The sequence below is a fragment of the Dipteris shenzhenensis genome, chromosome 31 (genome assembly GCF_047967505.1).
Source record: "Dipteris shenzhenensis isolate YYH24624 ecotype China chromosome 31, Dip_SZ_1.0, whole genome shotgun sequence".
NCBI lineage: Eukaryota > Viridiplantae > Streptophyta > Polypodiopsida > Gleicheniales > Dipteridaceae > Dipteris > Dipteris shenzhenensis.
Genome location: NC_141626.1, coordinates 20,016,180 through 20,032,372, shown reverse-complemented (window position 1 = coordinate 20,032,372; position 16,193 = coordinate 20,016,180). Strand labels below are relative to the sequence as shown.

At 46.0% G+C, this 16,193-nt stretch overlaps 1 protein-coding gene across 1 annotated transcript in view; it reads left to right on the top strand.

Annotated features, from left to right (window-relative positions):
• The first annotated feature begins 3,561 nt into the window (after positions 1 to 3,561).
• LOC147881169 (uncharacterized) overlaps positions 3,562 to 16,193 on the top strand; it is a 73,567-nt gene continuing 60,935 nt past the window's right edge. Inside the window, exons 1-2 of the mRNA XM_087369994.1 lie at positions 3,562 to 3,773; positions 3,864 to 3,995. Coding sequence (XP_087226120.1) covers positions 3,652 to 3,773; positions 3,864 to 3,995 — 254 coding nt within the window. The 5' untranslated portion in view covers positions 3,562 to 3,651. The remainder of the gene's footprint in view (positions 3,774 to 3,863; positions 3,996 to 16,193) is intronic.

The following is a 16,193-nucleotide window of genomic DNA, read 5'->3' as shown; positions in this document are numbered from 1 at the left end:
GACGACAAGAGTGCCACATCATTTGCATAAAGAAGAATCCTGATGATGATCCCGACAAGTGAGCAACCGGTCCCTCCGAACACCCCCATGAAAGTCTCAAGCTCATCGATGTAGAGGCCAAACAGGGTCGGTGAAAAGGGACAACCCTGTTTGACCCCTATGGTACTCAGGATCTCATCTGTCCAACCTGCGCCTACCCGAACTCGGCCTGAGACTCTCTCATACAGTGCCATGACTGCCCAGATGATCTCCTGATCAAATCCCAATGTCTGTAGGCATGTGATGAGACGCGAGCCGCGAACTCGAGGTACTATGTCAAAGGCTTTGCAGAAATCCACAAAGCAACAATATACCCTCTCCTTCCGTGATCTGGCCTCCTTAATGACACTCTTGAGTGTGAGGATATGATCCATAATCCCATGGTCTCGCTTGAAACCAGCCCGACCCTCTGCTCTGAGCCCTCTCATCTTTGTGAACAGGCTGACCGATGCATCCAATACATCTGCATAGATCTTGGACATCACATGTCCAATCATGATAGTCCTATAGTTACTCGGGTCCATGGGATCCCCTGCCTTGTGGATGGGGGTGATGGTGTTGAGTGTCCAGGTGCGGGGAAGCCAAGGCAAACAGTGTCATTGAATAGCTTTGCTAGGATCGAGGCTAACGTGTCGATCCCATATGTGATAAACTCAGTGCATAGCCCCTCATGATCCTTAGCTCGGCCATTGTGCAGTTTCAATGTCGCGTCCTTGACCCCCCCTCTGGTGAACAACGTGCAAGTGCTGGGGCGAGGTGTGTGTATGAGATCTGGAGTGGGTTGGTGTGGGACATCATAAAGATGGTGTGCATACGTGTGCAAGACTCTCGTGTCGGTGAGGGGTGATGGGGACCTATGCTCAAGGAATCTCCACCAAAAATCCTTAGAGTTGCTGCTGTACAAGATGTGCAGCAGCTCCTCCTCATTTCAACGAAGAAATGCCTGCTTCTTCCGACGTACGAGACGTCGGTACTTGCATACCGTGTTTGGTGTGTTCGGGAGGTGACATCTGGTTTCAAATCGGAGTTGTCGGCGATAAGCCTTGCACTCCGCATCATACAAATTGTTGCAGGGTACAAAACCAAGAGGTGGTGGTCTAGTGGACCGTGTGGTATGGGGAAAGATTTGGAGGGCAGCCTCGTGGAGTATGCGACTAATCAGGGCAGCACGGTCCTCTACGAGTGATATGTGATCGATGTAGGTTAGGCGTCTGTTTAGGTGTCCAGAGTAGGCTAGTGAGAGGCTGTGATCAAGGTGTATGTTGTGGTAGGTGTCGTGCTTCCTATGTGGTGTTGTGGTGTGGCTAAGCGTGGGGTGGCGATAGTGAAGAATAGGTATGTGTGATCAGCTCCTGGAGGGAGTGGTGCTACGGTGAAGTCGGTGATACATGAAGTGAAGGTAGGGGATCCCATGATGTAATCTACTACACTAGTGCCCCCCCGGGTGGGCAGCAAGTAAAACCACCTGAGGACGGCCATAGGTCGAGCTTGTTGCAGATGATGAGATCATGCATCCTGCTCAGATCAAGGAGTGCGTGTCCATATGGTGTAACAGGTCCATGTCGGTCCGATGAGGTCCTAGTCATACCTGCTCCGTCTAGGTCCATGTCTGGTAGCATGATAGAGTCATCTCGGAAGTCCAAGAGTGGTGCCTAGCACATGCTCGTCTTGGCGTTGAAGTCCCCAACGAGGAGAACTTCCCCGCGGGCTGAAAGGTCTAGGGTATCCTGATGTAAGGGTGCATATGGCGATGTCTCACCCTCCTCTTGTGCGACTTTGGCGAAGTGGGATGTGTCTGGCAAGAAGTAGCATATTGCTATGAAAAGGTCACGAGTGTTTGTGCGTCGGCGGATCCGGATCCACATGAATCGGGAGTGTGCGTCCTTCCTCTCAATGGAGATGGCTCCAACAAGGGAAGACCTGTACAATACTGCGACCCTGCCTCCTTGGACTCCTCGTCTCATCCCTGACGGCTGACTCCCATGTGTAGCCACTGACTATTGGTAGTGGACGCTCTGGGCTTTGGTGTGTCTCCGTGTAAAAGACTATGTCTCGTCTTGTATAAGACTCCGAGAAGTTCCCTGGGTCTGACCATAAGGTACCATTACAGTTACAAATGGTGCAGTCTAGGATCTCGGAAACTTGAGTCTAATAGGCCTCGTCCCCCTAGGAGGTACAGGTGGGAGCCCGACGGGTGCCGGTCAACAACCTACTATCTCAGACCACGGCCCATTTCCCCTCCTTACGGGCAACATCCCGCTGCTGCAGAAGAACTCGTCGCTCCTTAATCTGTAGTGGTGTCAAATCCTCGTCCATGGATAGGGTGGGATGCTCTCGTAGAGAGGCTCGGTGTTGGAGTGTCGCTAGTCGAGCATGTGAATCTCTGAAGCGAATGACTTGGGGTTGCTCTCGGTTGGGATCTCTCCCAACACGCCATGCTCCCTCTATGCCATGGTTGGGGACTCCCATGGTGGTGGTCACAAAGGTGATCGCCTCCTCCATGGGCGTCGTAGTGGTGCTGATCCCTCATATCCGGATGTTGAGGGCCTTCGAAGCCCTCTACTGCTACTCCTATATGACGACTGAAACGGTTGCCTTTGCAGGCTCTAGTTTCGCCACGTCCACCCATCTAGTCGTCTCTATTATAGCTGACTGTATCATGGCTATCTGTGCCTCCATCTCTATGACTGGGGTCCCTCCAGGCGCTGCTCTGAGGGTCCCGAGCTCCTCTCGAAGCTGTGTGATGTCGTGTCTGAGTCCCTGGATAAGGGTGCCCTGCTCCTGTACAATGCGGGCTTGCTCCTGGGTGTAATGTGTTAGCTCTGCCTGACGGGCCCAGATGGTGTGTATCTCAGCCAATAGGGAGTCCCAAGCATCTGGCGGGGGCCTAAGATGTCCTGGTCCAGGTGGGAACTGGATCTCGAGAGGGGTTGGAATGAAGGTGGGCTGCTGAGGTTGTACTGAGGGTGGGGACAGCATGATTTGGGCAGGGGAGTGATATGTAGTAGTAGCGAGGCCGGATGAGGTGATGAAGGGTGGCTGACTGAGAGGTAGAGGTGATACGAGGGGAAAGTACTGTGGAGCCATGGCTAGTGGGGCCAATGGTGAGGCTACTGGAGAGGAGACCTGTGATGATGATGCAGGAGAGGGGGAGGAGAGAGGTGGCGTAGATGATGAGGCGCAGAGGTAGCGGGGGGGTAGTGGAGGGGGTTAGCGAGAGGTAACAAGGGTAGAGTTAGCGGGAGGGGGTAGCAGGGATAGCAAGAGGGGTAGTGGGGGGTAGCAGAGGTAGCGGGAGGGGTAGCAGAGGTAGCAGGAAGAGGTAGCGAGAGGGGTAGAGAGAGAGACCCAAAATAGTTAGTTGTGCATAATTGCCCGGGCTTATAGCTTTAACAAAGGGCAATGAGAAAAACTGGAATTTATCAAATTTAAAAACTAGAACCATTGCTAATAAGAAAAATTCGACTTAAGGCGAGGCCAAAAACTTGTGCTGCTTTTATATGGCAAAAAGAAACTTCTTATGGGCGGATCTGTTCCAGTTTCAATTGGGGACCCATTTCAAGAATCTTGTTTGAGAAAAAGAGAGGAGAGAATTTTCGCAGTGTTTTGGGCATGGCGATGGCGATGGCGATTTCGTCCTTCACTGCTCAAGAGTCTCTGTCGCTCTGCCCCTCGCTCTGGATTCCGCCCTCCGCTCAACCTCTACCCTCTGCCCTTTCTCCACACTGCATTCGGTGAGTTCAATTCGTTTCACTCCCTCCCCAACCTTTTTGGTTAATTTCAACTTTTTGACATAGACCTCCGAATTCCTTGTTGTGCCACAGATGTAGCGCAGCAGACGTGCAACTTGATCATCATGCTGCTCCTGCTTCCAAGAGACAGCCTTCGCCGAGCATGCCTTTCCATCTGGCTATCCCCGTCAATGATGTTCAAGAGGCTAGAGACTTTTACGGAAAGTAAGACCATCGATTTTGGTTGGTTCTTTTTCCCCCCCCGAAAGTTCGTGTCGAATTTGTCACAGGGAGTTGCTTGCGAAATTGCATTCGTACGGCCGACCTTAAAATCGACCTTGCTTTCCGGAATAGAAAAACGATGCAGCTGTCAAATAAGGCTTCCTCACGACCGAATTTGATGCAACGATCATGCATTAGGGAGAGGGTCCAGCTCGTAGCTGATCGATCGGCTCCTCCTTTAGCTGCGTCGCTCGCTACCCTGCCAACTGTTATACTGCTGCTGCCTCAAGGAGTCGAACTTTAGCAGGCACGACGTCTTGTCTGCATTGATGGAACTCTTTAGTATTCTGTTATGAAAGAGCTTCCGGAATCTTTCGAAACCCAGATGGCAGCTTATGCTTGGGTATTGAGCGTAGCTTTGCCTACTAATTGATATTATTTTTGCTCATTTACTCATACTTACAAACTCCATTCTTTGTTTTGTTCTTTCGCTTGTTCTCTCTCTCTCTCTCTCTCTCTCTCTCTCTATATATATATATATAGGCTATATGATCCCTGCCCACGGCATTCCCAATTATTCAGTTAGCGTCTCTCATTCAATGAATCACGCTTTTTTTAAAGCATTACCCCCCCCCCCCCGAGCGCAGGTTCAATAATTCATGCCATGTTGGATGAGCAAGATATGCGTAGGATGGGAGGGCTTGCTTCCTTCTTACCTTCTACTTATGCCATGATGCCTATAGGCAGCTCATCTTTAATTGGATTCCCTTTCTTGACTGGATTCTATTCCAAAGATCTGATTTCGGAGCCTCCTTACACCAAAGTGTATATATATATATATATATATATATAAAAGACTGAAAATGTTTTTAATACCCGTCTACCTTTGGCTATAGGTTGCGAAGTTAGGCCACCTCATTTGGGAGGGACTAAAATGATATCGTATAGTCTTCACAACGACTTGTAGCTTGAATGAATAGAATGTTGACTACTTTTTGACTAGGCTTCTCCTTCTCCTTTAGTGCTAGCCTTTGTCACGGCCGAGCCTGCCTTTCACCTCTTGAGTGCCAATAGAAACTCAACTACGAAGACATTTGTATAAATGGATGCTCAAGTATGTGTGGGTGTGTGGGTTTCTATGTGTGAGAGCATATGCTTATACTATTGTCGAACCCAGCGTTGGGCGCTCCTGATGTCATTGGGGATGTTATAGTAGCTAGTCCCTACTATGTGTGATGGAGTTCACTGTTTTCAACCTTATGAGTGACTATCATGAGATTGAAACTGCACTTTGTGTCGTGTTCTTAGAGGATGAGTTTGGGCATGTTCTTGGATTCATCTAGATATATATTAGACCATGGTGACCTCCTACGTAGTAGGACGTGATCTGCTGTTTGAATTAGTAACATAGTCCAACCAGCAGGACGTGATCCGCTAAAGGTCTGTTCCTCATGGTGGCTTTTGTAGGTGGTTTTTGATAAGATGCTAACCTGGTCGAGGTTTCTAGTTTGTTCTTTCTTTTAACTCCTATCCTTATTTTGGAGCTCCTCCCCCCTATAGAAAGTGGTTCCACCCCTTGTACTACTCCATAGTGACATTTGCAGGCTACTAACCTAGACTTGAGGAGCACTTCAGCAATTTGTTCACTCTCATACTCAGCTCCCAAGATCCTTAATATGGGGTTCCTCCCTGGTTCCACCCCTTATAGTACTCCATAGTGACTTTTGCAAGCTATTGACCTAGACTCGAGGAGCACTTCAGCAGTTTGTTCACTCTCATACTCAGCCGCCTTGGGACACATCTTGCAAAGGAATAGATCTCCTTCATTCCTCCATTATTTGTCTATGAGCTTTGCAAGCTAGCCTTGTGATCGCTTGCTTCCCCTTTATGAATATGCGCATGGCAAATCTTTTACATGGTGTCAGCAGAGACAAGCTTGTTCACTAGTGGGAGCCAAGAGGAGGAGGTGACACCCAGTGGTGGAGTCAAGCCAAGACTTCAAACAAGTGCTCCAGTCCCACGTGATGTTGAGAGAAGCATTCCTAGAGCTCACATGAGTTAGCCTTGGTGTCCATGCGAGCATTCGACGCCCAACTTGTAGACCAACACTAACAATAGCAATCCCATATCATTCTCCATGAAGTATCTTCTGCTTTGAAAGGAAGAGGACAAATTTAATCCTCATGTTATAATTTTCCAGCAATTTGTAGGCAATACCAATTGCAATCTTCAGCAATACATTGGCAATTCTCATAGATGGCAAAGAACGAGCTAGAGTCACGTAGCAGGCGTCCAGCTTCACTAACTCACTCTCTCTGCACACATTAGGGCCTAGAACCAAATTGGGCTGGACCCCCCCTAGGTATTTATTTCATATAATGAAAGATTTACAGAGAGTACAAGATCTGCAACTCGCAAGCTGATTACAAACGTGAGAGAAACTGAAAATACAAAGGAGAGAAACTCCTCCTCTTGGTAAGTGCCAAGTGTCTAATTTCTAGCCACTATCTAAATTCTGGCCATGGATTAAGTCCTTCTAGGCCTTCCAACTCCCATGGTCATGTGCTTTCGTAAGGTTCTTCCTTAGCTCCATGAAAATAAGGTATTTTGACCCCTCTTGGTACCTGCATCAATTTAATGAAGCACACCAGGCTGCTCACCACCCAACCGTGACACTTACGAGATACGATAAGATGTCCCCTTCGAGCCACGAGCTGAGCTACTCAAACTCCCAACCAGATCCTGACCAGCTTGGTGTCCCATACCACCATGTGGCGCCTAGAGGCCTTGGATCTGCAGTTGGGCCTTGGGCTACGCTAAGATGCAGGCGCGCGTCCGTGACTATCCAGGATCAGACCTAGCACCTGGGAACGAGAGTTGCTCCCATCGGCTCCCTGAAGATTGAACCTCTGGGCCCTTTTTATAGACTTGGGCCCAATTCGCCAAAAATAGCGGAGACCTCTATCTGGTTCGTATCCTTGCCACTCAACTGGAGAATCAAGCTTGCCTAGCCCTAAGCCTTCCCAGGCCTAAGCTAGTCTTGTGTACCCCACCCAGTACACGTCAGATACCAATCCGTGTACATGACATACTTAATCCGTGTACATGACATACTTTCCCTCCTCTAAGAACTCACTCCTGATTTCGCAAAAAAACCCGGGAATGTCCTCTGGAGGTTAGGTAATTTCTCCCATGTTGCATCCTCCTCAACACGATTCTTCCACTTGATCTTGTATTCTGTGATAGTTCTATTGTCTTTCACGAAATTCAAGAATACTCTCAGGTTCGTGTGGAATAAAAGTCAAATCATTAACTTCTATTATTTCTTGAGGAGAAACAAGTTGATCATCCGCACCCAGTAACTCTTTCAATCTACTAACATGAAACACTGGATGGACTTAAACATCAGGAGGCAATTCTAGTTTATATGCAACTGGTCCAATTCTTTAACGGACTGTAGTATCTGGGGGATCGTTTCGGAACCAAACTAGTACTTAGGCTCTTGGATTCCTTGGGAATACGTAAATACACCATCGTTCCTTCAAAGTACTCTCTGGGTGAACAATGTCTTTTAGCATAAAATCTATACCGATCTTGGGCACTTCTAATAGACTCTTTGGCAAATTGCAACATTTCTTGCATGTCTTGTAAGAATGTCCTTGCAGCATCATTTTGAATTCCCTTGAACCCAACCATAACTGGTGACTTAGGCTGAAACCCGTGCATAAGTGTAAAGGACTGTAACCTGTACTTGAGTGCTTTGCTCTATTATAAGCAAATTCGATCATGGGGAGATAATCTTCACATGAAGACTCTCTCTTAGAAACATGTGCCCGAAGCATATCTTCAACCAATTGGTTAACCTTCTCTGTACTGTCATCAGATTGTGCATGATCTGAGGAACTCATACTTAGGGTAGTTTCCAACTTCTAAAAAACAAGTGTCTAAAAGTTACTTGTAAACTTAGAGTCACTGACTATGTCGGAAGGCAAACCATATAGCTTAAACAATTGGTCCATAAACTCATGAGCTAACTGAATAGCTGAGATGGTTGATCCAGTAGGTAAAAATCTAGCCATCTTTGTCAGACGGTCGACTATGACCCAAATGGAGTCATGACCCTTGCGCGTTCTAGGCAACCCCGTAATGAAGACCATGGAAATACTTTCCCATTTATTACCCGGAATTTGCAATGGTTGTAATAAACCGGCGCTTCTAAGGCGTTCGGCCTTAGTAAGCTGACAAACCCGGAGACCTACCACATAGCTTTCAATAAATGCACGCATCTTAGGCCAATAAAAGGTATGTTTCACAAGAGACAAAGTCTGATGTATACCTGGATGTCTAGCACTAGGAGCATCATGACACTCCCAGAGAATCTTGGATCGAAGATTCGAAACATCTGGCACACACATCTTTCCATTCCGGAATAGCAAGCCGTTCCTAATCATCCACTGACCTCCCGCCGCTTGTAGTGTAGGAGGCATAATCCCCGAGTCTTGGTCAACCATGGAGCTTCCATCTTGGACCTTCTGCCAATAAGAACTGAAATGACTATCAGTTGCGCAAAGTCCTCTCAAGGATTGAAATAGGTTTGAGGATATTTTCGTAAATGACATAGCATTTACAAACTTGACTCGACTTAAGGCATCCGCCACACTATTCATGGAACCCTTTTGATAATGTATTTCAAAGTCAAAATTTTGCATTAACTCTGTCCATCTAGCCTTTCTGCCCCTCAATTCTGTACCGTCACACACATACTTGATTGACTGATGATTTGTCAATACAAGAAACTTGGAACCATACAAGTAGTGTCTCCAAACCTTTAGAGTATACACAACTGCACACAGTTCTTTTTCTAGTGTGGGCCAATGATATTGGGTGTCGTCTAGCTTTTTACTTTCAAAAGCTATAAGTCTGCCCTCTTGGAATAAAGCTGTCCCAATCGCAAAATCACTCGCATCGGCCTTTAAAACAAAAGGCCGGGTAGGATCGGGTAATACAAGAACAGGAGCTTCCTTGATAGTTTGCTTCAAAGTCTCACAAGCCTTGTTCAATGCATCATTCCAAGAGATCGGTTGGGTAGACCTGCGTCCACAACCTTTCAATATGTTGGTCAAGGGTGTCGTGATGTTCAAATAATCACCCATGGACTTCCGTAGAAAGACCGTAAATCCTAGGAAAGAACGAAGTTGTTTCAATGTTTGAGGGATGGGCCCTTCCAAAACCTTCTGGATACGATCCAGATCAATGCTGATACCCTCGGAAGAAATCTTGTGTCTTAAAGTAAATGATCTCCTTCATAAAGAAGTCACATTTACTCTATCTTGGCATAGAGCTTATGCTGTCTTAAAATAACTAAGACAATCCGGATGATCCTCTAGCGATCGGCTATATACCAAGATGTCATCTTAGAACACGACAACGAATTTGCCCAAATAACCTCTGAACAAATTTGCTAGAAGGTAGCAGGAGCATTGGTCAAACCAAAAGGTAATACAAGAAACTCGTAGTGGCCATACCTAGTATGGAAAGCGGTTCTATCTACGTGTTTAGCATAGATATGGATTTGGTGGTAACAAATCAATCTTAATGTAGTACTTTGCTCCGGCCAATCGGTCTATCAAATCATTGGACCGAGGAAGAGGGTATTTATTCTTAATTGTCACTTTATTCAATCGTTTATAATCTACACACATTCTTCATGAACCAGCTTTCTTCTTGATTTACTTGGGCGAATATAGCCCATATTCAGATAGTCTTGTAGTTGTGAAGCTAACTCATCCTCCTTGAGTTGGCTCATCCTATAAGGTGGAATACTAATAGGTTGAGCCCCAAGTACTAAATCTATGTGATGATCTACTGTTGTTTTGGAGGTAAACCTTCCGGCAGTTGTGCGGGGAATACATCCATGAAATCATCTAACAACATTCTCAATTCACGGTGTTCAAACATGCTTAAATCATTTTTGTTATTAACAGAGACAACAAATGAATAAAGCAGAATCAAAACACACTGATACACATCATAATGAGAAGTGTTTATTATATTCCAAAGCTGCATCGCAAATACAATAGGTCCTTGAGAAGAGGGAATATTATCACATTGAATACAAAATTGGGTGTCCTTGTCCAAAAAAGAGAGTGTATGATCTTTCCATCCAATCCAAATATCGTGGGTTTTAAACCACTCTATTCCGATCAACAAGTCCACATGTTCCAAGTGCATGACATAGCACGTAAGAGCAACTGTGTAGTCTTGAATCCGGATAGAAAGTTCGTCGACCTTACGATCCGAAGGATAGAAAGTTCGTCGACCTTACGATTCGAAAACTACTTCCCTGCTGAACGCTGCACCTCGTAGGTGTGATCGGTAGGTGTTGTGGACAGCCCCATCCTCTCCACAAGTTTGTAGTTCACAAAATTGTGAGAGCTGCCTGGGTCAAAGAGAATGTGAACTCTTTGGTCCCTTACTTCTCCATAAGCTTGGAAAAGGTCATGGGGGCCAAATAACGAATTATTAAAAGTGCAATTACAAGAAAGTGGGCAGGTAATGACATTTACAGAAATATGTGTAATCGATGCTTGGTTAGCTTCCTAGCTTTGATTCCTTGTTCCGCATGGAGCTTTGGTCTTGGCGTTTGCATCTGGTTCTTGCGCTTAGGACAATCATTTCGAGTGTGGCCTCGATCCTTTTAAATAAAACAGTGTCCTTCTTTCTTTAGCTTAAGGGTGCGTAGGAAATGGGCTCCACCATTCTTCGTCTCTTCTTGGAGGCGTTGTCAACTGACTTCGACTCCCTTGTACTAGTTGTCGATCGGAAGGACTTCCTCTTATTCTTTCCACTCGTGTCGGCAGTAGTGGTTCCCTTTGCGCTGGCCATAGTATCATCATAGATGCGCGCATAGTTAATGACCTCTTGCAAAGTGGTACACTTATTGTTCTTGATCTGAAGCTTATACGAGCCAGGCAAACCATCCACAAAGAAGCCCAACAAAGTGATGGGGTCCATCTTTGTAGCTCTGGTCTGCAAATCACGAAACTTCTGAAGTTAGACTTCAAAAGTCAAATTCAGCTTGGACATATCGAGGGCCTTGTGCTTGCCTACGATATCATAATCCTCCTCCTTCTTCAGAAATTCTTTCCTGAAGACCTCTTCAAATTCGATCCATGTGGAGGGCTTCGGTCGGAGTTCCTTCTACCACAGTAGAGTCTTCCCTGATAAATACCCTATTGGAAGTTGCATCTTCTTCTCACCAGGATAAGGGTGAAACTGGAAGTATACTTGCCACTTGTGCAACCAAGTGTCAACCAGCTCCTTGGTCCTAGATTTTTGATCTCCGGGATAGGGATCTGGTGTAATATTTGGACCCAACATTGAAGCCAAAGCATCAACATGCGTGCGCGCTTGAACAATGCTGGTCAAAAGCGTGATAGAAGCTTGAATCCCTTGGAGTTGCTGCGTCAACTTTATTTGATTTGAATTAACCAGCTCAAACTTCATGTCGAGAGTGGTGGTGAATTCACTAATGGTAGTCTTTGTAATCAAATCATCGTAGAGACCGTGGTCGTCCCCTCCGTAGTAATCCATATCGTGATCACCCTCAGTGAGCCTGGGTTCGACTGAGTCAGCCATGAAGAAATCGGGGTAAAGGAAGCGCTGAAGTCGAAGTTGGAGGAAAGAACTACTTTAGGAAAGAGGAGGCAGTAGTGGAGATCAAGTCAAGGAGCAGGCAGTGAACGAAAAACTACCACGAGATTGCGCCAAGAGGAGAAAGCGGCAAGGCTAGAGGGTGACGAGCTGATGAACTGAAGAGAAAGAGGGGGGGGGGGGGAGCTGATCCAAACTGACGGCTGCAGTAGACCAGCCCTAGTTGACGAGATCCGGCAAAGATGGTGGCTGAGGAGATGGCTTCGCGTGTGCGGTACTTTGGGCTGGAGCGTGAAAGCAAACTGCCAAGATAAAGGTGCCATGAGCCGTGGCTTTTAGAAAGCCTTGCTCGCACAAAAAGCACACCCCTAACTTTGGTAGGAGCAAGATAGTAATATTCTCTCATCCTCATTGTCTGAGTCAATGGAAGATTCAGACGGGGGGGAGTTCTCAGAGGAAGAAGTTTACATGATGGGGGTGTCTCCGACCCCGCCACCGCGAAAAAGGTAACAGCTAGTCCCCAATAGCTTGAATCTATGCTTTCTCTAGACCTCACTCAGAGTGAGAAAGATGAGTTCCTAGAAATGTTCAAAGGTTTCCCTGACCTCTTTGCAACTAGCTACCACCACCTTCGCCATGTGACTGCCATAAAACACAAGATAGAGCTAAAGCCTGATGTTAAGCCAGTGGCTTAGAAGTATCGGAGATTAGGGCCCCTATAGACCGACGCTTTGCGCTCAGAGTTGCAGAAGCTTGTAGAAGCTGGATTTATTGTTCCGGTTCATAATACTAAATGGGTTTCACCAGTGGTGGTCACCCCAAAGAAAAACATCCTTGCGCACATCCAGAAGGATGCACGTGGCCTTCCAAAGCCCATCCTAGCCCATTGCTTCCCTCTGTGTTTCCTACTCCAATCGTTTCACCATCCTCTCTCCCTGCGATCCCCTCCAATCCAATTTCCTTCTAGAAGATCCTTCTCTCCTTGAACTTTTAGCCGCCCTTCCAATCTACCCTGCTTCACCTCAAATTCACCAAAGCTCTCTCTCGCCTCTCTTCTATCCCAATCCAGTTAACCAACAACCCTAACTGACGATTGAACAAGCCCTTACAGGATATCACCATGAATTCCATATTTGAGTCATACCTAGAGGAAATCACGTCCAATCTCTCTCGTAACAGAGATTCATACCTCAGGAGTTGGCTTTGATACCAACTGACACGTCCCCAGCACTCTTGAAACCTATGACCTACAAGCAAACACAAGAACACACCAACGTGAGGAACCTGAGCAGGCTGCTCACCACCCAACCATATCACCTACGGGATACGATCCCGAATCAAAAGTCCTCTCCGAGCCACGAGCTGAGCTACTAGCACGAGCTCCCAACTAGATCATGACCAGCCTGGTGTCCCATACCACCAGGTGGCGCCCAGAGGCCTTGGATCTGCAGCTGGGCCTTGGGCTACGCTAAGATGCAGGTGCGCGTCCACGACTCAATCCAGGATCAGACCTAGCACCAGGGAACGAGACTTGTTCCCATCGGTTCCCTAAAGACTGAACCTCTGGGCCCCTTTTATAGACTTGGGCCCAATGTGCCAAAAATAGCGGAGACCTCTATCTGGTTCGTACCCTTGCCACTCAACTCGAGAATCAAGCCTGCCTAGCCCTAAGCCTTCCCAGGCTACTTGAGCTAGTCTTGTGTACCCCAGTACACGTCAGATATGAATCCGTGTACATGACAATGGCACCCATTAACCGTTAGCTTTTACATGTAAAAATAATATGTAGACTAAGGTATTTTGACCCCTCTTAGTACCTGCATCAATTTAATGAAGCACACCACCATGGCACCCATTAACCGCTAGCTTTTGCATGCAAAAATAATATGTAGACTAACCCTAGTCTCTTTGGGCATCTCCACCAAGCAAACCCAACGCACACCAAATATTAATTCTCTAGTCGACCGAGGGCAAACCCCTTTGACCATAATCAAAGGACTTTGACTAAAGTCAAGGCGCCTTAATTATAATCAAACCTCTCCAATTGAGGTTGAAACATCTTGGTTGACTAAAGTCAATCCTCTTGGCCTAAACCAAGCCTCCTTGGTCAAACTCGGGTCTTTTTGACCGAGTCAAGTGTCTTTGACCACTTAAAAGAACTCTTTGACTAGAATTAAACACAAATGAAGAACTCCTTAATTATAATCAAATAAATGGTCAGCTTTGTACATTACTTGGAATATTTACCACTTAAAAGAACTCTTTGGGCGTCTCCACCAAGCAAACCCAACGCACACCAAATATTAATTCTCTAGTTGACCGAGGGCAAACCCCTTTGACCATAATCAAAGGACTTTGACCAAAGTCAAGGCGCCTTAATTATAATCAAACCTCTCCAACTGAGGTTGAAACATCTTGGTTGACTAAAGTCAATCCTCTTGGCCTAAACCAAGCCTCCCTGGTCAAACTCGGGTCTTTTTGACCGAAGTCAAGTGTCTTTGACCACTTAAAAGAACTCTTTGACTAGAATTAAACACAAATGAAGAACTCCTTAATTATAATCAAATAAATGGTTAGCTTTGTACATTACTTGGAATATTTACAGCTTGGTAACATCCCCTTGGCTTCTAATCAGTTGATCTCAACTGAATATCTAGAACTTGTGGATAATTAGACAACATGTCTTCATCCATCCACTTGGCATTCAATGCCGAATAATTTTTAAACTTTACAAGGTATCTACAAAATTCCTTGCCCTGAGGTCTCTTGCGTACCATATGGTACACAATCTACTATGGTGGATCTTCTATTATAGGTTCAGTAGGCTCCGGTCCTTGATATTTCTTCAGAAGACTCACATGAAAGGCATTATGAATCTTCCAATGCTCTGACAATTGCGATCTGTATGCCACCTCATCGATTTCATTTGTGATCCGAAAAGGGCCATAGTACTTTGTAGACAACTTGGCATAGACTTTCTCTTTGCCCTTAAGCTTACGGAGCATGGCCTTCTCAAAATTTAAAAGTACCCAATAGCTTCTCTTGAGGTCTAGTTTCCTTCTATGCTTATCTGCAGCTTTCTTTTGTTTCTCCCAAGACCTTTGTATTGCTGTCCGCACTTGGCTGAATGCCGTCTAGAGGTCTCTGACATATTGATCAGCTTCAAATCTCTCATCTTTAGTCCTCAGGATTGGTGGCAGACTCACCTTTCCATATATGACCTCAAATGGGGCTTTACCTGTGGAGGTATGAACTATGCTATTATATGCAAACTCCACGATTGGAAGGTCTAGCACTGCTTTTTTTTATCAGCCACGTAGCATTTCAAAAGGTCTAGCACTGTTGAATTGCTACTTGACTTTGACCCTCTGTATGGGGATGGAAAGAAGAAGAAAAATTTAGATTCGTCCCCATGTTATTAAATAAGGCTCTCCAGAACAGGCTGTTCATTCTGGGGTCTTTGTAATTAACAATGGACTTAGGCATACCGTGGTGCTTGAAAATATGAGCTAGGAAAACTTTAGCCATATGATCTGCCTTGATTTTCTTCTGTACTGGAATGAAATGGGCCTACTTGCTGAATCTGTCAATAACAGGTTATATCCCATCATTTCCAGTCTTTAATCGTGGCAAATAAAAAATGAAATCCATCGCTATGCTTTCCCGTGGTGCGTGAGGCATAGGAAGAGGCATCAGTAGGCTAGGTGCCTTCTGTCTGTCATACTTGACTTTCTAACAAGTAAGGCATTCTGTAACAAAATGGTGTATATCTTTACGCATAGCTGGCCAATAAAAATACCTCTCCAAAGCTTGAGTAGTAGCTCCAATTCCTCTGTGCCCAGCATACGGAGGTGCATGGGTGAGAGCATAACTGGTCTGCCCACAATCTTGGGAAACAAGAACTTGAACTGAAAGCATCCATTGTGAACCACCCTACCAACTAAGTCTCTCCAAAACAGCTCACAGCCCAGAGCCTTCACTAAAGAGGCATGTGTGAACTCTTAACCAGTCTGGAAGCTTAGACCAAGCTCATTCACGAGCTAATGCATACCCTGCAGAAGAATCACGTCTCAACGCTGCCATGCTGGCAGCAGCCCGTACAAATCTTCTCCTGTTTGTACAAGAGGAGCTCATACCTAGCCTATGCACCCATACACCCGTGGTACACTAGCCTGTACTACAACCAAGAGCAATCCGTACATAGCTGCACGTATGGTGGCCATACAGTCACCAGCCCACAAGCATGAAGATTAACTAGTGTTCACACACTCGTGACCAGCCCGTACCAACCTGCTTACAGTCCGTACACGAGCGTACGGCCAGTTCGTACTGAGTCGTATCAGTCCATACTAACTTGCTCACAGTCTGTAACAAGAGAAAGCGTACCACGGCTTCCGTACAACAGTCAGAGTCTACCAACACTAGTAGTTCGTGCATCTGTGCAAAATCCTCCGCTGTCTAATCTAATCCGTGCGACATGAACTCTTTACTGCGTGAATCCCCGTTTTCGACCAGCCATACGTGATGATTTCTTCAAGTGCTTTTACA